We start from the raw sequence: 24,378 nt of genomic DNA on the forward strand, positions 1-24,378 counted from the left end.
TGTATTTTTGTTATGGATGTGAGAGTTACTGTTTTTTTTAATTAAGGTATCATTGATATACAATCTTACAAAGGTTTCACATGAGCAACATTGTGGTTACTACATTCACCCATATTATCAACTTCCCCCCCACATACCCCATAGCAGTCACTGTCCATCAGCGTAGTAAGATGCTGTAGAGTCACTACTTGTGCTATACTGCCCTTCCCGTGACCCCCCTACATGATGTGTTCTAATCATAACACTGCTTAATCTCCTCCTCCCTCCCTCCCCATCCCTTCCCTTTGGTGACCACTAGTCCCTTCTTGGAGTGTGTGAGTCTACTGCTGTTTTGTTCCTTCAGTTTTGCTTCATTGTTATACTCCACACATGAGAGAAATCATTTTAATCAGGTTATTTGCTTTTTGGGTGTTGAGGCACCTGAGTTCTTTATATATTTTGGATGTTAACCCCTTGTCGGATATGTCATTTACAAATATATTCTCCCACATTGTAGGATGCCTTTTTGTTCTGCTGATGGTATACTTTGTCGTACAGAAGCTTTTCAACTTGATGTAGTCCCATTTGTTCATTTTTTATTGTGTTTCCTTTGCCCGAGGAGATGCGTTCAGGAAAAAGTTGCTCATGTTTATATTCAAGAGATTTTTGCCTATGTTTTCTTCTAAGAGTTTTATGGTTTCATGACTTACATTCAGGTCTTTGATCCATTCTGAGTTTACTTTTGTCTATGGGGTTAGACAGTGATCCAGTTTCATTCTCTTACATGTAGCTGTCCAGTGTTGCCAGCACCAGCTGTTGATGAAGGGACGGCCTTTGTTTTCCCCCATGTCTGCACGCAGAATGGGGAAGCATCTGTAGCGCCAGCTTGAAAACAACCGGTGCAGTCCTTGGAAGTTATCTGCTCACAAGAGTGATTCTTGTCCTCCCAAACGAGCCAAGATGCCTTACCCTGCAAACAGGATGGCCTTGGGGGTGGGGGTGAAAACTTACGGGGCAGATTCTAAAAAATCAACAGAATGTTCTGGCCTGTTCCCCCAGAGTAGGGAAAAATATGTATAGCATTTGGCTGAGGTCCTAGAAAGGCAGTATAAAAATAAAAGAGCTGTACCATATCGGGGCTGCTGCAGCCATTTTCTGTCTGTCTTTCCTGTCTGTGTTTTTTGTAAATTCCCAGTACACCTCAGCAGGTCGCAACAGTTAAAGAGGCTTTCATTTCCCCATTGTATGTCCGTGGCTCCTTTATTGTATATTAATTAACTATATATGCTTGGGTTTATATGTGGACTCTCTAGTCTGTTCTGTTGATCTATGGGTCTGTTCTTGTGCCAGTACCAAATTGTCTTGATTACTGTGGCTTTGTAGTAGAGCTTGAAGTTGGGGAGCGAGATCCCCCCACTTTATTCTTCCTTCTCAGGATTGCTGTGGCTATTCGGGGTCTTTGGTGGTGACAGCTAGTTAACCTTAGGAGCACTTCCATCTAGAGCAGTGCCTTTAAAATATACTGTAGAGACTGTAGAGATGGTTTGTGGGAGATAAATTCTGTCAACTTTTGCTTATCTTGAAATTGTTTAATCCCTGCTTCAAATTTAAATAATAATCTTGCTGGGTAGAGTGTTCTTGGTTTGAGGCCCTTTTGTTTCACTGCATTAAATACATCATGCCATTCACTTCTGACCTGAAAGGTTTCTGCTGAGAAGTCTGGTGATAGCCTGATGGGTTTTCCTTTGTATTCGATCTTTTTTCTCTGTCTGGCTGCTTTTAATACTATGTCCCTGTCCTTGATCTTTGCCATTTTAATTATTATGTCTTGGTGTTATCTTCCTTGGGTCCCTTGTGTTGGAAGATCTGTGCACTTTCATGTCCTGAGAGACTATTTCCTTCCCCAGATTGGGGAAGTTTTCAGCAATTGTTTCATCAAAGACGCTTTCTGTCCCTTTTTCTCTTCTTCTTCTGGTACCCCTATAATGCAAGTATTGTTCTGTTTGGATTGGTCACAGGGTTGGCTTGTTATTCTTTCATTCCGAGAGATCCTTTTTTCTTTCTCTGCCTGAGCTTCTTTGCATTCCTGTTCTCTAACTTCTATTCTACTGACTGTCTCCTCTACCTCTTCTAATCTGCTTTTAATCCCTCCATTGTATATTTAATTTCAGCTACTGTATTTTTCAAAATCTCTCTTTCTTGAAGTCGTCCCTCAGGTCTTGGATATTTTTCTGTAGCTCCATGAGCATGTTTATGATTTTTATTTTGAAATCTTTATCAAGAAGATTGGTGATTTCAGTTTCACTGAGCCCTCTTTCTGGAGTTTGAGGGATTTTGGATTGAACAAGGTTCTTTTGATGTCTCATTCCTGGTTGAGTAGTATGGAATGATAACTTTGTGTAGGTGGTGCCCTCTAGTGCCCAGGAGCTCTACTCTCTGGAGCTACCCAGTCCCTGGAGCGATGGCAGGCGTCACAGGCAAGCAGCACTGGTGCCTGCCTTGAGGACAGAGCTCTTTCCTGCTTCCCCGCTGCAATGCCTGCCTCCAGTGCCGAGGTCAGTGGGCCAAGCATGCAGGGAACAGCCTCTGCGTTAAGACCCTACCTGCTGTAAGCGGGGTTGCCCTCCAGCTGGCCTGGCACAATAGTGGGAGCAACAGGTTTGCAAGCAGGTGCCGGTAGGGAGGAAGGAATGGCAGGCTGCATATTGCAGTGGGGGGCTTTGGGGCTGTACTGCCAGCTGGGGGATTAAGCACCCGAGTGTCCTGAAAGTCTCACCCTACTGGGCTGAGTGTGCTGGGACGATTTTGTCCACCTGTCCTTTCTTCTGAGCAGCAGGCTCTGTGTAATCCTTGGCCCCTTTAGCAGCCTCCTCGCTGTTGGGAAGTCTTTCAAAGTGCCTGCCTTTCTTTTGTCCCAAAGCGTCCAGTTGTGGGTATCTGTTCTCCACAAGTGGCAGGAATCTCAGTCTCTCCAAGTATTCCACCTGTCCCTGCTTTCCAACCCGTCAAATCTCCAGAGCACCATGCAATGTGGGTTCATTCTCCAGGGGTGGGTATTTAGCAGTCCTGGGCTTCTGCTCCCTCCCCACTCTGTCTCTCTTCCTCCCACCAGTGAGCTGGTTTGGAGAGAGGGCTTGGGTCCCACCGGCTCGTGGCTTTGCTATTTTTCCCTTTTCTGTGAGGTCTTCTCTTTTCCCCAGATGTAGGCCATCTGTCTCAATTTCTTTATGGTCACTCTTTTAAGTTAGTTGTATTTGCTGTATTTTTGTGTTATATGTGGTTTTGGGAGGAGATTCTGCCTCACTTCTCATGCTGCCATCTTTCCCCCACCCCTCTTCCACATTTTATATCAAGAGTTAGTATTGTTAGTCTGAGATTTTTTTATGTGTGCCATGTGAGACATTATATTTTATGTAGATGCCACTGTGAAAGGAGTCACAGATGTAAGGTCAATGAAGTTATTAATTAGGATCTTGTATTCCTGGATTTGCATTAGAAGGACCAGTGTGAATTTAGTATGCGTTTTGTCTTTAAGAAGTACATATTTCCTAATGCTGTCTACTGGAAAGTCTTAGAAACAGTGACCAACCCAGTAACAATAAGCAATTCCTGAATCCATATTGTGGCTTTTTAATATCAATTCCTACTAATGGAACCAGGCTTCTTAAAGATAAGGACAGATTCAGATCTAGAGCAGGAAATGTACAAGGAAACGTGTCAGACAGCAAAGAGACCATTAGCCATCTTGCAAAATAATCTAGGAGCCTAACTGAAGAGGTTCTCATTGCCAGAAAAACAAAAAGGATCTGAGCATCAGAAAAAAACAAACGAACAGAAAATCCTCATGTGTTAAAATCCATAACTCATTATGATATGTTTTTTAATTATTTTGTTTACTTTTGGAAGATGCTGACAAACTCAGATTTTTTGACTGGTTAATGAAAAAACAATCATATATCCTGCCTTTCTTTAGTATCCAAGTAGTGGATGAGAGGAATTTCTCATTATATACGTATTCCTTCTAATAAGTGAAGAAATGGTAGGGTAAAAAGAAACATCATCTTAACAAATGAATTCAGGCAATTTCATCAGTGGATGCTGATGTCACAAAAAGGACAGTTAGCTATGTTAACCTTAAAAACGAACTCAGTTACTTCTCCAGCAGAAACAGGTTTATTTGGGAGCAGCAGAGAACGACGACTAAAGCCAGGCAGCTGCAGCAGAACCACAGGCAAACACAGGAGAGGAGGCTTTTTTACAGAGAAAGGGTTGGAAGGACTGTTCTTACGAAAAAGCCCACTGGGGAAAACTGGAAGTCCCATGTGTCCCGGCTGCCCACTGGGTAGGTTGTGACCTCTTTCACTAGCTGGGCTGTTGCAGGGCCGGCGGGAACCTTCCTCCTGCTTGCAGCATGGCCCAGCACCCCCCACCAGCCCCCCATCAGCCATGTCCTGAGGTTCCCGTTACTCACTCTCACAAACACTGGAGCTCCTGATGGGATTACACACCACTACCCATAGTCTTGACAAAAAATTTAACCGATCAAGCCACTAGACTGCTCTAACCACTCTCTACTGGAAATTCAGAAGACAAAGGTGTATTAAGGGACACCACTAGCATGCAGCAAGCAGTTGTGGGAAGACCTACGCCAAGCAACCTAATTTCTTTATAAGGACGAAAGGAGAAAGGATGTTCAAGCAACCTACAGATTTAAAAAACAAAACAAGTCCCACAAAACCTTAAGACTGGGAACTCTCTGTGGTGTCTTGCAACTTCTACGGGAGCTTCAAGTTAATTTTGAAACTTTTTTTATTTTTTAAGAGAGACTTAGAAAACACACAAACCAATTGCAATACAGGCTAATTGGACCTTATTTAGATCCTGATTTAAATAAAAATAAGACAGGCAAAGGGGGAAACCTGGACAAAAACTACATTTGATGTGATTAGGTAAGTGAAGTTTGCTTTTTTCACACGATATGGTAGGTTTTTTTAAAAACATTAATGTGTTATATGACATTATATATGACATATATATGACAACCTAAAATGATTGTCCCTGTCACGGTGAAGATCCAAGGCAGGGGTTCTCCAAGGTGCTGATATGGATTTGCGGAATGCAGAGGGTCATCTGGACGCCTCCCGAATTTGATGCGTTTGCAGAAGGCTGTATGAACCAAAACTTCAATAAAAATGTAATGAGAAGACCTAACCTAGTGAGGTAGTGGGGCCTGGACGAGCCCTAAGTCGCTGACGTCGGTGCGGCAGGGAGGGCTTGAGCCCCTGGGCCGCGCTCGGCCAGTCGCACCGCCTCTTCCCGGAAGCCGCTGCTGCGCGTGCGCGGCGCCCACCGCCCACCGCCCACCGCCCTGCGTACGTGACGCGCCCTGTGGCCGCGATGGCGGCGGGCTAATCCGGGAGGTATCCGCCTGTCCGCACCCAACGGGTCGGCCCGGACGCCCGGGGCTACCCCAGCTTGCTTCCCGTAATGGCCCGCGCTCGCCCCACCAAAACCTGCGCGAGAACCTGTACCGGCCTCCGGCGGTGCCGAAAACACTAGTTCACACGGCGCCCCACCCCCCACGCTCTCCCATTGGCTCCGAGGTCCGGCCCGTCCCTTCCCGAGTTCTCGTTGGCCTGGGCAAAGCCGTGTTGGGCGGTGCTCGCCGGCCTCTGCGCGTTCCTATTGGCTCAAGGGTGTGGCCCGCCCCTTCCTTGAACTCTCATTGGCTAAGCCGAGCCGCGGTCTGTGGGGGCGGCAACAAAGGGCGGCTGCTGGCCGTGACCGGTTCTCGTGGAGCTCCCCTCAGGCCGCGCGCCCTGGTCTCTGCCCGTCCGGCTCCAGATGAAGTGTGAGCACTGCACGCGGAAGGTGGGCCCCGCGCGCCTTGTGCTGTGGGCGGGTGGGGGGCTCCGGCCGGGGTCGGGACCGCTCGGGGGACGGAGCTGCTCGGGTAGCGGTCAGGAGGTCGGTCCGGCGCGGTCGGGGTCGGGTGGCCGGCCCGCAGCAGCCTGCGGGAGCCCCTGCCCCGGAGCGGGCAGTGCGGGAGCGGCCCCCGGAGTCGAGGCTCGAGGGTCTCTGCCTCCCTCGCGAACGTGGGGGCCCCAGGGTCTTGAGACTTACCTGGTCCGGGTTTTGGGGTAGAGCTGGCGAGCTCGAGGCCCGGCGGGGGCCTGCGCGCCGCCGCGGCACGCTGCCCGGGGTCAGGTCGGGTCCGGTCACCTTGTGGGTCACGTCGCGCTGGCGGTCACGCCGGGTCGTTGTAGCTCTCCGTGCACCTGCCTCCGTGGAAGCCAAAGCCCCAGCAAACAAGCCGACCTCCGGTACCACTCAGGCCGCCCTAGAAAACACCATTCTTGATGTGAGCGATTGGTGGGATGAGGGTGTTTTACACTTCCTGAAAATTTACATTTTCAGAATGGCAAGGCAATACAGAAGTGCGGGAAGAAACGTGGCCCGTCCTCCTGTCCACCTGGGTAAACCGGGGCCGCGCTAAGCCTTATACACTCGTTTCCTAGCGGGGATGACAGAGAACCGCACAGCGTGCCTGTAGGCAGTTCGTTCTTTTTTCCAGAAATTGAATCACATCATAAATATCACTCTATCACTTGTTTTTTTTAACCTAACAATATACAGGAGGTCCCTTTTCAGTGTCACATGTGATTTTAGTTCACCGTGTTCCGAGCATGCATGTGCCCAGGTAGCTGGGCCTGAATCTGCCTGCTGCTGGGGGGCCGCGCTTGTGGTTTTCGGCCACTGCAGCGCGTGCAAAGGAGCGTGTCGCCCGCACGCCCCCAAGTGCGGTCGCTTCTATTTCTGTATGAAAGATTTCTAGATTTGAGGTACATTGACAACAGTAAGTGCATCGTATTAACTGAGTCAGATTATACACTGTTGTTTCATATGTTTCTTTGTTTGCCTTCACAAGGAATGTAGTAAAAAAACAAAAACCGATGACCAAGAGAAGGCGTCAGTGGATGTACCGAGTCCAGCCCGGGAAGGTGGAGAGGCAAGTAGACTTCTCAGTGTTCTGTCAACCTGGGTACAGAGCACCTGCTGTTTTCTCCTTTTTGGGGGTTCATCACCGCTCTAAGAAGGCAGAGAGAAATGAAGAAGGTAGAGCAGCCCCCCCAGGCGTGTGCACGCCAGCTGGTCAGAGGCGGAAGCACCGAGGAGCAGCCTTCTCAGAACACACGCAGCCCCAACAGGCCACGCTAAGGACAAAGAAAATGTTATCCATGGTTGCTTATTAGAAATAGTAGTATAACATTTATTTTTTTAACTAAAATTCTGTAAAATAGGAAGTTAGGTTGGTAATTGATAAAATAATTCAGATTTCATGATTCTTTAAGTTTACTTTTCCAGTGGTTTCTCATCTAACTCAATTCTTGAGTTTTTAAATCATCCTCAGCTGGTAGTGGTAGTTTATGACTGCTGGGTACATATTCTGACCTGGGCACTAGAAAAAGTGCTTCATTTGTGTGATCTCATGGTAAGCCCAGAACGAGCATTTCAAGTGGCCCTGCTGTTGTCCCCGTTTTACAGAGAGGGACGTGGTGGTGGAAGGTTACGGTCACCTTTTCTCCTAGAGAGTACTCTTGCCGGTTTCAGAAACGGAGGATTGGCGATGCGTGGGAGAGGCAAGCAGCAGGTTTTCTCTTTGGTTCAGCAGTCCTAAATGATGTTTAGCCTGACAAGTGTCGGTCTGGTTCCCTTCAGTACCATGGTGGTGGCCCTGTGCTCTGGTGACCTGAGGGCTTAGTGAGCAGCGGAGGATGGGACAAGCACCCAGGGTACTGCAGCAGGAAAGACAGGCAGTGCCGTGGCCACCCATGCTTGTCCTCTGGCTCCATCACCTTGAACAGACATCTAACTCTGGGAGCCCCAGTTTCCTTATCAGTGACAGGGAGGGTTGAGTCACTTCTCTTCTAGGGCTGTGGTGACAAGGAGATAAGATGTATACACAGCCTCAGCAGGCACCCCCGCCAGCATTGAGAGGACCCCTCTGTTAGGATGAGCAGGTGAGGGAAGAGATGCTGAAGTGGGCCATGAGGGTAGTGAGACTTGGGGTGAGGGCGCAGGCGTGGGTGCTCACCAAGCACACACAAGGTGTGGGTGTGGCGTGGGGGATGGGTGGCAGGGGCCGCTCATGCTGTCTGGGCTCAGGAATAGATCAGAGGTATGCGTCCTGGCAAGGGGAGGACTCCGGAGGCAGAAGGCGGTGGGGCCTGGGCAGGCCAGCAGAGTGGCAGAGGCAGGAAGGAGTGTGGCTCCAGGAGCTGGGGACGGGCTGGAGCCCCGTGGACACTGAGTTTTCTGCAGGTTGTCGAACTGGAGGCAGGGATGGCAGAGGTGGTACAGAGCTGGCACCACGCTGGGAAGTGAGGCTGCTGCAGAGAAGGGATGGTGGACAGGCTTCTGCAGGACACGTAGTCAAGGAGGCAGAAGAAAGAGGAAGGGATGTGACCTGGCCCCAGAAAACCTGCAGAAGGAAGGGGCGGGTGGTGCGCAGCAACACTGGGCACGGGCGGGAGGAAGCCTGCTGGGCGTGGCAGTGCCGAGCCTGGTCATGGGCACCGCTGCAGGGGCGGTGGAGGCAGGACTCTCAGTGCAGCTCAACAGTACCTGTTAGGCACTGCCTGTGTGCCAGGCCCAATGTTCCAGACCCTTGGCATGGGAAGCTCTGGCCCCACTTGGTAGCTCTTCAGTGCTGCTCAGGCCTCCTGGGTGTGCGTCTGCATAACTAGGTTCCCGGGCGAGCACTGCAGGGGCACTTGGGCACATAGGGAGGAGGGAGGGCAGTGTGGGCTCCCACAGGAAGGCCAGCCCAAGTCACATCGTGTTGGAAAGGAAAACATGCACAACCATAGGAGCGCTCATAAAATTTTTTGAATGGCTGCAATAAGCTGCAGAATGTCAGTACATTCATCCTCCAGACATTCATTGAACATCTGTGTGGGGGGCATCTTAGAGGTGCCGGGGAACAGAAGGGGGCAGGACAAGGTTCCTACCCTCAGTTTGTTTCCCGAGCCGAGACAACACATGCATGCCAGGTGGTGCTGCATGCTGCTCCAGCAGGTATCTGAGGATCAGCCCCGGCTCCCTGGGAGTCGGGAGAGCAGCGGGAGTGCCAGGGACGAGGGCTGTGAGCTGTGTTGATGAGGACGAGGACCTCTCAGCAGAGGAGGTGTGGCTTGTGCTCAGGCATGCCTGTGCTGTTGCAGGGAGGGGCTGCAGAGGGCTGGGGACGAGGTTTATCCTCTCCGCATCTGGGTGAGCAGAGCTGCTCCCACTGAGATGCAGGTTTGGGCTTCCACAGCTCAGCGTCGGATGGAGTGAGGACCCTGTGCACATACTTAACCAGAGCTGGCGCTGGGGGCCAGGCAGTGGGCGTCCATAGAGACTGGGGTGCAGAGCAGGCAGGGAGGAGGAGGCCCCATGGGCAACAGAGGGGCTGTAGAGATGAGAAGGGCTAGGCCAGCTCCCAGGACATGGGAATGTCGTTCTTCCGCTACCACGTGACAGTGCTGGCCTCCTGCCAGCCCAGATGGTCAGTGGTGACTCCCTGGTGTCATCGCGGGCTGTGCCCTGGCTCCTTGGACCTGGCCCTGTGCTGGTTCAGGTGTTTAGCACCAGTTATCCAAATTGGGCTCATGCTGTTACTCTCCATAAGTACTGGTTACAGAGTTTTTGTCAAAGAGTCAGGCCAAAACATCTTCTTTTGTAGAAGGGAGAATTCCATAAATTGGCTGATGCCAAGATATTTCTGAGTGACTGCCTGGCATGTGACAGCTGTGTGACTGCCGACGAAGGAGTCCGGGTTTCCCAGCAGAATGCAAAGGACTTCTTTCGCATTCTCAACCTTAACAAGGTAGGGTATCTGCGGTGCTCACTGGTGCTGTGGCCTCGGAGATGGGGGGGCCGGGGGGAGGCACCCAGTGAGCCTCTGTCCAGAGGGCCCAGGCCCTGTGTCTACCCTTCAGAACAAAATCCCTGTGCAGAGTCCCACTTTCTCACTACCTGGAGCAAGGCGGCCAGCATTACCAGCCAGGCTCCACGGCTTGGTGCCGGCCCCCCTCACAAGGTCAGGGGTGCCCATAGTAGTCTCAAGGCCCAGGGTGGTGCATTGCATCTGGGGCAACCTCAGGGGCATGCCTTTGTTTTGCCGGGCTCATTGGGCCCAGCAAGGGTGCAGCCCCTCAGCTGTCCCTGCTGACGTGCCCTACCGGACCAGCCGGTGTCGCTCCACTCCCAGCCACTGCTTTCCTGGCAGGAAGACAGACAGACACTTTGCTCAGTAGGCACGGCCACTTGGCAACCCGCACTCCACTCTGCACGGGCTCCTGCTGGCCAGTGCAGGGGCTGTACCCGGCCCTTGTTGCTCTCTGGGCAGTACATGGGCTGCCAGGCCAGGCAGAGTCCATGAGGAACACTGGGTCCACTTGAGCATCGTGGCCCAGATGCCAGGGCCATGTGGTCTTCTCGGTGTTGCCAACCACCCTGTGGTATGCTCTGGATGTATCACCCAACACGTTAAGGCCACGGTTTCAGCGGAGGTGTATGTGGCCCTTTCTCTTCTTGGCAGTAACTGTGTCTGGGTGACCCTTCCTGGGTGCGGGCCCAGGAGGTCTGTGAGCAAGCAGCAGAGTGGATGGAACCTGAATCAGAAACCCTCACCGTCTGCCACATTCACTGTGCACACCTGTCCCCACCTGTTCTCCCTTATCCTCTGAACAAAGCGGCTTCAGCTGTTTCATAGCAGTGGCCAAGCTCGGCTCGCTGCTGGCACAGCTCAGCATCCCCTGGTGCGTCTTATGGAGCAGCTGCTGGCTGCTAGCTCTGTGGCACCAGTGTTTTGCTAGAATGCCCCTAATTGGCTGTGATTGGTGAGAATGCCGATGTCTGGCTGTCCTGACCACACACAATATCAGACTTGGTTTTCCCATGTGCATCTCCCTGAAGGTTTTGATGACCTTATTGACAGTTTGTATTCTCTGCTGCCAGTTCATAGTTTGTATCAGCTGGAAGTTTCTGCCCCGTGCTAGTGACAGCTTGGGGGCTTCTTCTCACATTAAAGACGTCCAGAGGCAAGCTGGTCCCGGGAGGCTGCCTGGGACCTCTTGCCATGCTCAGCCCCCAGCCCAGCCCCTTACCGCCCCCATTGCAGAATTCCCTTGCAGGTGTTGCTTGTCTCTCTTGTACGCCCTCCACCCTACTTCCTCCGTTAGCATTTGGGCTTCATACCCCATTCCTGCTTCCAGCCACACTTTGCAGGAGCCACATCCAGCTGGCATGGGCACGGCCAGAATTTGTGGGAGGCCTCACGAAGGCAGGATCTACCCAAAGGGCACAGGCGGTCTCAGCACTGGCTCGTTGTCCCTCATCTGCATAGGTCTGTACCCCAGCTGCAAGGTCCCTGTGGCTGCCCAAGCCAGTCCTGCAGACCTGTGGTGGGAGGTCGCTGCTGAACACTGACAGTCAGGTCTCCACTTTCCCTGACTTGACGGCAGCAGGGACATGACCGGCCTGTGCTATGACAGTTCCGTGTCCTCTGTGATCTCAGGTCACCGGGTCATGCTGGTGACCCAGCACCTCACGCCCTCGCTCACCTTGCTTTCCTGGGTCATGTCCCACGTGTCCACAATGATTTGCTCATGTTTTTCCAGGGATTTCTTGAGCTCCAGTTTCCAGTTTTGGTTTCAGGGTGTTGATAGCTGTGTGGTTTCATGCTTGTTTGTATGATATTTTATAGAACAGAGTATTTTTAGAAGAGGAGATGAGAATGATCCACTCCTTAAAAATGTGCTAAGATTTGCCATGATGACCTTGGTTGGGGCGTCTTAGGGGACAGATCTCTGGACCCCATTTTGGTGGGTGTGTATTTTCTTTCAATTTAAATATACTTGTATGGGTATTTTTTTTCATTGTTATTGGGTCATTTCCATTACTTACAGGCCAGTATTGTAATTTTTATTTTTCCTTTAAAAGTACCTGCCTTTCTTCAGATATTCACATTTACTGATACAATGTTGTTTTTAAAATTGACAAAATCTCTTGAGATATCTGACATTTTAATCTTAATTTTTTTTCTCCTTTTTTCTTGATTATACTTGCCTATGTCTGTCTATTCTATTAGACTTCCTAAAACATCTATTATGTATTTTTGGTTCTGAGTTTTTGTTAAGACGTCTTACTGTGCCCTACATAGTCACCACATACAGTCTGTTTCTCCTAGACATGTGACACCTCGAAGCACAAGGTGCTGGCAGTGTCTGTGTGTCCTCAGTCTCTGCCCTATTTTGCTGCTAAATTCAACCTCAGTGTGACCGATGCATCCAGAAGACTCTGTGGATTCCTCAAAAGTCTTGGTGAGGCACCTTTTGATGCTATTGTGAGTTACTAACTTTATAGCCGCCCTTTCCATCTCTCGAGCTCAGTTTTCAAAGCACAGGATAGATGAGAACTTAAGTGACAGTCTGGTGGAACATGAGAGGACCTTGCCTGTGCCCCATGGTCGGCTGGTGTATTACAGCCGGGGGAGCCCCTCTGAGAAACGCAGGTGACCATCTGTGGACACGGTGGCTGGGGACCAGGGGTGGCTCTCGTCGCCCCGGCTCTCGGGGAAACCGGGCGATGTTTATTTGAGAGAGATGTTTATCTGTGGTGATTGGATCTGGCTTCCAGGGAAGCTGTCAAAGCAGGAAGGGTGTGGGCTGTGTCCATGTGAAGAAGGACAGGGGGCTTCCTCAGAGCAGAGCACTCGTGCGCGAGCCACCAGCTCCTGCCACCAGCAGCAGGCAGTAGGCTCAGGGCTCCCGTGTCGCCTGCCTGGGCAGGGGAGCTGCGCACCCCGCTCAGTGGCCCACAGGCAGCACCAGAGGAGGGGCACTGGAGCCATTTGCCAAACACGTCTTTGCTGTTCCCCAGTGTCTGTAAGACCTGAGCACACTGGTTGCTAGTAAAGTGACCCTCGGAATGAAGCTCGCCGGAAGCCGTCCACCCGCTGAGCCGCCCGCCCTTGCCTGGTGAGGCACCACTCCGCACGCAGGGTGGCACCACACTAGGCGGCGGCCCCGCCGAGCTTGCGAGTCACACTTCAGGCTCTCAGTCTCCGACAGCCCAGCGTTAGCTGAGTCTTCCCAACGATCTGGGCTATGAGACCTTGTATCTTTTCACAGTGAAGGCCTATTTTGTGGGGAAGATTTTAAGAAAATAAATAGTATGTTCTTTTGTCCCAGGCTTATTTACCAATATTAAGAAAACGTATTAACAAAAAGATAGTTAAAAGCATAAAAATTAAGATCATTAAGGTGTGTATAGCCAATTTTCTCATTTTCTTTATTTTAAAGATCTCAGGAGCCATCACAGACTGAAATTTAATTTAGCCAGGTAATTAGAAGAGAATGCTGCTGGTACCTCACACAATTCCATTAATTTATAAGTGGATGCTGTGCTGTAAGGCATAAGTATAGGTTTAAACAGAAAAAGAGGAAGCAGGAGAGAGAACTAGGTGTCTTACCGTGAAAAGCAATTCGTGCTTATTGTTTAAAAGAGTGACATGCAGAGCCTGGCCTCAGGCAGTCGGTGTGAGGTGCTGTCTGACCGCCTCTGTAAGTCCGACTCAGTGTCCAGACTCAGGGCACACCCTGCACCATGTAATGGGAGGGTAAAGGAGCCCCTCTCTCCCGCAGGGGTGCACTATGTCTTTGATACAACGGCAGCCGCGGATTTCAGCATCCTGGAGAGTCAGAAGGAGTTTGTGCGCCGGTACCGCCAGCACACCGAGGAGAAGCCGGCGCTGCCGATGCTGACCTCCGCCTGTCCCGGTAGGCCCCCGGCCGCTGTGGCCGTTCCACACTGGTCTGCGCGCGGCGGCGTGAGCCCACGCCACTCAGGAAGGAGGTGTTCGGGCCTGGTGCGTACTTATATGTCCACCCGCATATCTGTTAATTCTGCAGGGGCAGTAGGGAGACCTGACAGCTGAGAATTAAGTACTTATCTATATTTCTAGTTTGAGACAAACATTAAAATTAAAGCTATTTTCTTGTAAAAGTATGACATATTCCAGACATCCAAATACACAGTAAGAACATGACAAACAGTTGTGTATCCTTTGTCAGCTTAAATAAAAATTACAGAATGAAACATTTCTTTACATGAATCCTCATATTCTATCCAGGAGCACTTTTTAAACCAGTCTAACTAGTCTTTATAGAGAGTCAGGTGCCTGAGGTGTAGAAAGATTCACCACAGGCTTTTTAGTTCTAGAAAAACCAAATTTAGGACAAGGAACTGCTTAAAGAGGCTGCTTAGGGAAGAAGGACCCTCCATGCTAGAACATGGTGCTCAGTGAAAAACTACTTCTAGATACTGTCTGCCTGCAGTGCACGGGGAAGTCACCCCATGTACACCGGTCGTGGACTGCCTGGTTTTTAGGTTTTCATGTTTCTGTTCTCAGTTTGTCCCCTCTTCTCCTACCACAGCCCCACATTTTTCTAGCATTTTACATTCACCCATCAATCATTAGGATTATAACTTCATAAAATAGAATGTTGATGTTATGATTGCCTTCCCATCATATGCCAAACCATGGAAGGAAAACTGCATCTGTTCAAGAGGCTGCACAGTCGGCTCGCTGGGTCATGTGGTTCACCCGCCCCTGGCCTGGTGGCATGTGGCCCACTTCAGATGGGACGCATTTGTCCTCCTAGCAAAGTGACCCACAAAGGGATGCCCAGCTCTCCTGGGCTTGGTAGGCATTCCTGGGCTCAGGGCCTCAGTATGAATCGTCTGATCATAAATGCAGACTTTGCTGGGCTGTGGCGTCTGTTCCACGTGTCGTCATTGAGGGTGTTTGTGCTGGCGCCGCCAGGTCAGGTGTACAGCTGAGGGCTTCGGGAAGCACCCAGCTCTCCCACTGACCTGCAGGGGTCCCTGGTGTGAGCCTGGGGCCCCAGCACCGGACCTGAGCGCTCTCTTTGTGGGGCCGGTCACTGTGTCTCAGGCCTGCCCAACCGAAGAAGAGGCGGCATGAAGTGACCTGCCTGGGACCCCTTCCCCTGGAGCAGTGGTGCCACGCTTTCTGCGACGTTCCCGTCAGCAGGCTGCACAGGGGCTCCGGGGTCTCCTGAGTGCACACCAGCAGATGTCGATGGGCTCCTTGTGGGATGAGCCCAGGGTGGAAGCCCCACTGCAGTGGAGGCTGATGCCTGTGGAACCCGTGCGCCCTCTGCCTGCGGGGTAAGCACACAGCTGGAGGCCGAGGTGTCGCTGCACTCGTGGGCCGCTGGGCTCTCCACTCGCTGGCTTGCAGCATTTACAGTGTTCTCCCGGGTGGTGGCGCCTGTCCCTCTTGGTGCTCTTTCACTCAAGTATGTCAAATGCGGGCTGTTGTCGGGCTTACTCCACCCGCCAAATTCAGGGATACGAGAGATCTCATTCAAAACTAAGCCTTTCCTGTGATTGTGGTGTCATTTTTGCCTCCCTATGACAGCTTATGGCAGTTAAGGCAACGCCAGGCTCAGCTGATGTGACTTAGCACACGGAGCTGGGGCCGTGGGCCGCCCTGGGCTGGCTCATGGGGCGTGGCTGCTCGCAGGGGCCCTGTGTCCTGGGGGCACAGGCCCCCCACTGTCTGGTGCTGCTGCTTCAGACCGATTGGGCAGAAACATGGACAAGTGGGATGGGTATCTGGGTGCTGCTGCCCACAAACCAGTGGCACACCTTGCCCCGCACCTGGAAGAGGCAGGGACGCACTTGAGCTGTTCACTCTTGCACGTTGCTCACGGGCCTCAAGGGGCTTTGTGAGAACCCTGAGGTTTTCTCCCGACCGTGACCCTGTCAAGAGCACCAGTTAAGCAGAACTATGGGAAGTGCCCTCTTCAGCCCAGCAGAGAGCTGGAGAGCCCCGGGCACCTCGAGCTGCCCATGTCTGCTCACGTTAGCACGCATGCTCCGTGTGATGGACACTGAGGGTCCAGGGCGGTCTGGTGGGGAAAGTGTTAGAGGCCATAGGGCCGGACCAGGGCTGTCACCGTGCTGCTGCAAAGCTGCTTTGGCTGTGTTCCGACAGGCGAGGCCTCCCCAGGAGCCAGCCGGTTACTGCCCAGCCCGAGCTCAGTGCTGGTGGTGTCCTCAGGACGACGCCCGTCTGCCTGGCTCTAGTGGCCTGGGTGCCGAGGGCCCTGGCATCCCAGTCCTGCCTCGGCCCGCTTGGTCCTCTCTGCCCAGGCCAGGGCAGCCTTGGGAGCCTGGCTCTTGCCTCCTGGCAGTGTGCCTGGTCGTGTGCAGCCCTGGAGGCCTGCAAAGCCACCGCTCAGCACGGCCAGCTTGCCTGTGGTGCAGAGTTGCCATAGCATGAGCACCATGCCTGGAGGTGCTGGCACGGGTAGGCGGGGCCTTGCAAGACCAGGCCCGGGCCACAAATGCTGCACTGCCTTTGATTAGTTCTTTCTTAAACATGAACCATCACATGCATGCCTGCAGAGGCTGAGTGAGGGCAGCGCTCCACCAGCAGCACTTCTCCAGAGGCTTCGGTGGGTATTTCCTGGGTGCTCACAGGTCTGCCTGCACCCGACGGCTGTGGGAGAGAGCATTCAGACAGGACTGTTGCATCTGACTTGCCCACAGCTTCTCCCCTCCGGGAATGGACATGGGAGGCAGCTGCCCCGGGGGTCTGGTGAGCATCTTGTTGCCAGGCTTCTGTGCCGCTGTGGTCTGTGGTATATGCCCTCTAGAGGGTCAGCCGGTGTCACCAGACGCTCTCCTTACAAGGTGGTGCTCCGCAGGGGAAGGGTGCAAGCCATGGCTCCACAGGTCACAGGTCGAGCTGCAGGCTGTGTGGTCTGCTAACCTCCCTAACCTGCATCTGCCCCAGGAAAGTGCGGCAGCAACAGTGCCCCAAGAGGGTGCGGTGGGAGCCAGCAGCCGGGGAGTGCTTAGAACCATGCTGGGCACCCAGTGGGCACAATACAAACTGCCTTTTGTCGTTCCTCACTGGGTGTGGCCTTCTGCTTCATTGTCCTGAGAAGCGGGTGGCTGTTGTCTACCTTCTAGTAAGTGATGTGCCTGCCAGTTCCTGTTCAAGCTGTGGCCTCCGGCTGCAGGAACACTTTGTAGCTGGTGTGGCGGAGCTGGAGCCTGGGATGCTGCCTGAAGCTGCTTCTCCAGGCCACGTTCACTGCCGGGGACCTGCTGCCCCGGGCCTTCCTTGCTTGCCCTTGGCCCGCACAGAGGTGCCCAGTCCAGCAGCCTCCAGCCTCCCACATGCAGCTGGATCTAGCGGGCCAGGCAGCCCCAGGGAGGCCTGTGAGGATCCGGGCCAGCAGCCGTGAGGGGCTGATGGGTGCTCTCTCCCCAGGCTGGGTCCGATATGCTGAGCGGGTGCTGGGTCACCCTGTCACCCCCCATCTCTGCACCGCCAAGTCTCCCCAGCAGATCATGGGCTCTCTGGTGAAGGATTACTTCGCCAGGCGGCAGGTAAGCCAGCCTCTTCCCAGAGGGCAGCACGCGGGTCAGGAGACAGACTTCCCAGGGGGATGGGTGGTGATGGAATGAGGGCCAGCTAGGGAGGGCGGGGCACGCGCCTCCAGGCTGTTCCATCTTCACTCCAGGCCCCCACTCAGACCCCCAGTGCCACCTGGGCCGCCTCCAGGAGCTCTGGCACCAGCCAGGCCTGGGTCCCTGGAGTTCCCTGACAGCCCAGTGCTGCCCCTACATGGTGCCCCAGGCTTCTGTGCCCCTCTGGTCTGTGCTGTATATGCCCTCCTGTGGCCTATTCTGCAGCTACCCGGGCCCCTCACGGTCCACCTCACTCAGACCGTTAAGTTCCTCCAGGGAACAGATGGGGGGTCGCAGGAGCTGGGAGAGCGGCCAAGAAAGTCAGAGCCTTTCAAACACTGGAAGCCGTACACTCCTGGCAACCCTGTTAACAGAGCAAAAGGGGATGTTTCCTTTCTTCCCTGTGTGCTCGTAAAATCACCAGTTGGCAAATGATAAATGTGATGTCAGCATGTGTGCACCGTTTGAGGGACAGGAGTGCACTGTGGGGCTTTATGCCTCATGCTACCTGGCCCCGACTATTTGAGGGAACCAAGGAGTTCCTCTGCTGAACGCTGCCGGTCCCGCAGGAGGCGGCTGTGGCTCCGGGCAGGTGTCCTCGGGCTCTGCCCTGTCCTGAGTAGGGCCTCTCCATCCAGGCATCCCCGCAGAGGCCCCTCAGCAACTGCCAGCTCCTGGAGCTGCCACCAATTTCTGCCAGCCTGGACATGGAGAGGGGTGGGGTGTCCTGGGAGGGTGTCTGAGCGGGAAGCGGCCAGGTGCTCAGGGACAGCGAAGTGTGGACTGTTTTGTCGGATCACCATTCACGTAGGCTCAGGGAACCAGGCCCAGCTTTACGTGCTTCATTCCACTGGTGGCCAGGCTGCTCCGCCTTTCGGACTCTGGGTGACCTTGGTCTGAAGTGAGGCGTGCCACGGGTGGGCCTGGTGCTGGGCTCGTGGGCTTGGGGGCAGTCGTAGGCCAGGGGCTTGGTCAGCAGGAGGCAGGCTGGGAGCCAGAGCAGCCGGACCGACCCAGGGGCGCCCAGGCGGGGGTCGGCCGCCAGCACTCAGCTACCCTCCTCACCGCTTCTTGGCCTCCAACACAGGTTTGCTCTTTCTGCACAGAACCTGTCCCCAGACAAGATTTTCCATGTCATCGTGGCCCCTTGCTATGACAGGAAACTGGAGGCGCTCGGAGGGGATCCCCCCACAGCCCTGCATGGGTCCCGTAGTGCTGACTGTGTGTTGACCTCAGGTGAGCGGCTGGCGTGTGACCCACCATGGAGGGACAACACTGGAGTGTGGGAGATGGTAACGGGGGGGATGCAGGAACACCTCGCCCACAAGAAAGTGGGAGATGTGCTGTGGCCCCGCAAGACCAGGGCTGCCTCCCTACAGTGGGCCTGCTCCTGGCTCATGTGCAGAGCCTGCATCAGGTTTTTTGCGTGTGGGTGCGAACAATTCCCTGCAGTCAGCGAAAGTGGTAGCTTGAGTCTTTTAATACCCAGTGGGGGTCCTTTAAAGGGGCTCAGGTCCCCACTGCATTCAGGCCGGTAGCACTTTAGATTGGGGGTGGCTCTGGGGGCAGCCTTTGAGGGCAGCAGTTCCCTGCCTGGGGCCCTGGCCCTTTTTCTGCCCATGGAAGGGCCCCCACTACCAGGTGCAGACTCCCGTGGCCTGTCAGGAGGGGTGAGTGGGGCAGAGAGGGCCCCCAGCTGTCCGATCCTCTGCTGTCCAAGGAATGGGGCTAAGGACCCTCTGCCCACCCTCCTATCTGGGTTTTCACGAGCACCGTATCCGGCCACTTGTTTCTGAGTGCAGAAGCAGCTGTCACTCTTCCTCAGAGTTGGGGGCACTTGTGCACATCTGGTGCCAGTGTTCACCGAGATCACCAGTCTCTCTGCTGGTGGGTTTTCTCGGCAACCCTCATTTGTGGGAAATAGGAAAGTCATTGGGAATTCCGGCTGCCTGCTTTGCTGATAGCTGTGCATCATACAGGCACACTCGGTGTATTTGCATGATGCCCACATGAGGTTGTCTTACCCAGAAGTTCTCCACTTGGGAAACAGACATGGAGAGGTTGTTTACAAACATCCCTATTTCAAGGGCAGAAAGAGGAAGTGGACTCTCTGCCACGTCTTGGCAGCCACACCGTACAAGTGGGCCTTTTCCCTTGCAGCGGGCCTCTGCTGTGAGGGACAATGTCCAGGATCACCTTAACTAAAGTTCCCTGTGGGGAAGAAAATAGGGTCGGAAAAGCTCTTGAGGAAGTGTGGCGTCCCACGGCGTGGGCTGTGAGTCCTTTCACGGTGCCTCTGCCTCTTTGTAGGCGAAGTTGTTCGAATAATGGAGCAAAGTGACCTTGTGGTGAAGGACGCTGCTGTGGACTCTCTGTAAGTGGCCCTTGCCTGGAGGGGCACCCTGTGGTTGGTTCCCTGTGTGAGCTCACCAGGTGCGTCCCAAGCCTCCCTACTTTATGATGAGACCACAGGCAGCCCCCAGACGGGCACAGAGTGGCCCCTGACCTGGTCATCTTCCCAGCTCCTGAACCACACGTGGGTGGGACCCTGCTGTGGGACACCATCCACTGAGGCTGCGGGCAGTCAGGTTCCCGTGTACTGATGGAGGGCCGCATGTGCTCACCGACACCCTCTCTTCTGAACTTAATATGTCCCTGACATTCTGCATCTGGACCTGCCCAAGGGCAGGCACCTCGGGGAAACGGAGCGGCCAGCTGGGTTTCTCCCATCGGTGGAGACTGTCACCAATGGCCAGTGTACCTGCTGTGTCCTGGCACTATGCAGTGTCCTTGGACTGCTCAGCCGGCCCTTCTGGCAGCAATGTCATGGCTGTGTGTGGCCCTTTTATGGAAGACAAGACAGAGATTTATAGCATTTAAGCAGCTTGGGTGCCCAGGCTGGAGCCTGTGCTTAAGTCAGCCGGAATGCGTGCTCTCCTGAGTGGCCCTCAGGCTCCCGGCTCTGTCCCCAAGGCTTGAAGCTCTGAGGGACTCGCCCTGGCCCACGTACATCAGAGGCGCGAGTGACTGAGCAGCGTGGAGCCCCACTGCCCGGTTCTCAGGCTAGGTCACATATGGTCATTAAAACTCAGTAAAAGAATTTAACCCCAAGTATAATGCTCGTAAAGGATTTCACTTGTCGCGTGGCATCCTTGGGTCATAAAACCTTGCAAGTCTGGCTGACTCTTGCTGTTGCTTTTCTCTGCCTGGCGAGGTTTGGAGATCTGGAGGAGGGGGCAGTGAGGCGTCACGACGGGGCAAGCTCCGACGGGTACCTGGCTCACATCTTCCGACATGCAGCCAAGGAGCTATTCAGCGAGGACGTGGGCGAGGTCACCTACCGCACCCTGAGGTCTGCTTGTGCGGTAGTGCTGATTTTCTGGGTGGGTGGCCCAGCGCCAGCTCTGGGCATGTGCATGTGTTTGGGGCTGGGCATTGCTGTCCTCTTTTTGGAGTGTTTGCCAGCCACGATCGAAAGACCTTTTGTGTTCGTTCACAGCCTTTGTACTTTGCTGATATTCCAAACTCAGATCAGAAAGTGGCCCTTGAGCCTGAGGAAGGACGCAGGCCAAAGGCCACCTTGTTTGTTGTGCAGGAACAAAGACTTCCAGGAGGTCACCCTTGAAAGGGATGGGGAGGTTCTCTTACGCTTCGCTGCTGCCTATGGCTTCCGGAACATCCAGAACATGGTCCTCAAGCTGAAGAAGGGCAGGTTCCCGCACCACTTTGTGGAAGTCCTCGCCTGTGCTGGGGGTGAGGCCTGGGCCTGGGCGGAGGGGCCCTGCACAGCCCCTCAGGAGACTGGCCCTCGGGGGCCGCCTGCACCGCTCGGCTCCGGAGCCATCGCTCCGGTTGTGATGTGGTGGTCCTTCTCCTCTGTCTACCACCTAATAGGCAAGAGCGGGTGGTGAGGCGGCACTGCGGAAACCCCCTGGGGGCCTCGTCCCAGGTCACTGTCTGGGCAGCACCGGGTGAGGGGCACCCGGGGTGGCGGCTCCAGTGGCCCGCCCCCTCCAGCAGGTTCTGTCCCCGAGTGACAGGAGGGGCTGCAGAAGGACTTGCTGGTGGAGTGGGCGCGGGTGTCGGGGAGGAAGGGAGCCAGTGGCCCCTGCTGGGTTTGTGACAGAGCCGACCTGGGGTGCGGACCAGGGACAGGACCTTGCTGAATGGAGGTGGCCGTGAGATGCTCAGGTGGAAGTACTAGGTGAGCAGTTGAAGGCTTGAGAAGGGTTTGAGGGGGGCAGGCACAGCTCAGTGAGGCGGCGAGAACCCAAGGACAGGGGCGAACACTGGCCCCGGGGATGGATCAGAGCCGGCCGACTGCATGGCCTGCACGGAGGAGCAGAGACTAGGAGGCGGCCTGAGGGCTACGTTGCATGTTCGCCTTGAGGGTGTCCCGCACCTGAATGCGGTTGTGGGGTCTGGGCAGGACTCACCCGCACCCTGTCTTTGGAGCATCAGCCAGGGAGCAGGTGGCTGGGGATCGAAGGAGAGAGACGGCCCCTTGCAGTGGGAGCAGGGTCCTCGGCCACCAGAATGTCACCCTGAGATCTGAGGTCAAAGTGCACCTCTCGGATGCTGCCAAGGGACAAGAGGAAAGAGGTTTGGCTAGGATGGAAATTTGCTCCAAATTCTTTAAAATGAATTTTTATGGTATAAATCCTGACATCTAACATGTTTGAGGGTGAGTGGTATGAAAACGTAGGAGGCGTGTTCTGTATTCAGGCCACAGTGCTGGGTGTGTGGGCTCTGGGTACCCCCCCCGGTCACCCCAGTGTGGACCAGCACACTCAGGCGTGATGCAGACACAGATAGTCTCATTAACAATATCCATGCTCTTCTGGTTTTGAAAGTTTCAAGAGAAACTGAAAATCCAGATTTCCATACAGAGGTACCCAGTTACAAATGATTGGCCAGTTATATATTAGGTTTTAGGTAAAGACATTTCACGAGTGATACAAATAGGTAGGAACAGGGAGTCCTGGATAGGCCTGTGAGCCCCTGACCTGGGTTCTGGAGGCCTCGGGGGACGCGTGTCCAGGGTGCAGCGCAGACTCTGGCTACGTCGCTGCACACCGCTGCTGTCGTGCCCCAGAGCTGTCTTCCCTGTAAGACAGAAGGGGGGAGAGAAGAAGCTCAGCTCCCCGCGTGTGTCTTCCAGGATGCTTAAACGGCAGAGGCCAGGCCCAGGGCGAGGACGGGCGCACGGACAGGGCTCTGCTGAAGCAGATGGAAGGCATCTACGCCGACATCCCTGTGCGGCTCCCCGAATCCAGCAGCCACGTGCAGGAGCTGTACCAGGAGTGGCTGGAGGGGGCCGACTCCCTCAGAGTCGAGGAAGCCCTGCACACCAAGCGCCAGGGCCCAGGGCATCCTGCTAACAGCCGAGACATCAAGTGGTGACGGTGCCATGGCAGGGTCAGGGGGCAGGCCTGCTAGCAGCCTGAGGAGACACCGAGCAACTGCCAGCTTCCATTCCTTTGGTTTCCCAGAATCCTCTGCCCCCGTGGCTCCCTCCTACAGCCTCATGGCGCTTTCTTTGTCACAGGTGTGAGATTGGAGTATTTTAACAAGGGGATTGCTCCAGTTTAAGTATCCTTTTATTCTAAGACGGAAAAATCCTGAAGAACAAGAATGGAGATAGACTACTGTCTCTTAGGCTTAAAAACAAATCCAAAAAGTGTCCTGTGAATCACTGAGTCCCACCAGTTCTGACTCATGTGCCTCAGAGGTTTGGTGAATAAACAGCAACCTTTTGGAATTAGGCTCATACACAAATCTGGGTTTCCAGCTTTTCTTAAAAGAAAAACTAAGTTGTGACCACGACGAGCCACACGTTCCTCACTGCTCCGGGCAGCAGACTCCCATTGTGGGGCCCCCTGGGTGCCATGGTCCATGCCCCAACCTCTTCATTTTACATTCAGTCTTTAAGCTCAGTTCACCTGGAGGCAGGGGTGACAGGTATTAACACGGGTGGTGGGTATCCCAGACAGGATGGAGAACAGAGGCAGCTGGGAGAACAGAGGCTGCCTCAGCCCCTCTGGTTAGCAGGTGGAGGCCCTTCCAACCTGAACAGGTGAGACAGTATCCCGCTGGTCCACCCCACACACTGGGCCTTGTGCGTCCTCAGCTCGTGGAACCCTGTGCGCCCTGTGACAGTACGCCTTCGCCCTGCACGCACATGTGCCCCTTGGGGGATGAGAGAAAGCAGTTGGCCTAGGCAGTTAAAGCTGAAGGGCTGTCAGACAACTGGAAATGTGCAGGAACGTGGAGCATGGTGCCCGGGCACGTGTGAATCGGCCTGGGGGCCATTTCTCAGCACCTGGATTTACCAACACGAGTGACGGCCTTGAGACCCTCTGTGCTGTGGAGCCCCCTTCTCCCCGCTCCATGTCACGTCGGGCCTGTATACCTATTGTGTTTCATTCTCTACAGTGAGTGGAGTTGCATGAACCTGATGCTGTCCCCGCAGCCAGGGGCCAGCGAGGGCTCTAGACTGTCGTGTGTCATGCATGTTGCCCTCCCCGACCACACCCAACCCCACACCACCTCGCCTGTTCTTGAGCCAACACCTGGCCTGGAGCAGGAGAGTCCTCTCCCGCAGGCTGCCGTGTCCTCAACAGGCCTAGAAAGCTGGAGTCTGGGGGTGGGCCTCCCTTCAAAAGCTGCCTTGTCCAGGTGAGGATACCTGGTGGCTGGGGCCCAGGCTGACAGACTCGCTGTCACCACACGGAGTGGCAGGGCCTCTGCCTGCCTCTCATCTTGGGTGTGGCCACCTGAGAGCGGGGCGGGCGAGGGCTCTCTTTCCCTTCATCGTGACTTGGTGATGGGAGTGGTCGG

General features: G+C 54.1%; 1 protein-coding gene across 1 annotated transcript; it reads left to right on the forward strand.

Moving 5' to 3' along the window:
• Positions 1-5,698: 5,698 nt before the first annotated feature.
• NARF (nuclear prelamin A recognition factor) lies at positions 5,699-23,316 on the forward strand. The gene is made up of 11 exons (XM_017680318.3): positions 5,699-5,850; positions 6,908-6,988; positions 9,707-9,850; positions 12,215-12,347; positions 13,671-13,805; positions 17,339-17,457; positions 18,645-18,774; positions 19,849-19,912; positions 20,753-20,890; positions 21,134-21,291; positions 22,700-23,316. Exons 1-11 carry the CDS (start codon positions 5,824-5,826, stop codon positions 22,939-22,941), a joined length of 1,371 nt encoding a protein of 456 aa, XP_017535807.3. The 5' UTR covers positions 5,699-5,823; the 3' UTR covers positions 22,942-23,316.
• Positions 23,317-24,378: the final 1,062 nt, after the last annotated feature.

This window comes from Manis javanica, chromosome 4 (assembly GCF_040802235.1).
Source record: "Manis javanica isolate MJ-LG chromosome 4, MJ_LKY, whole genome shotgun sequence".
NCBI lineage: Eukaryota > Metazoa > Chordata > Mammalia > Pholidota > Manidae > Manis > Manis javanica.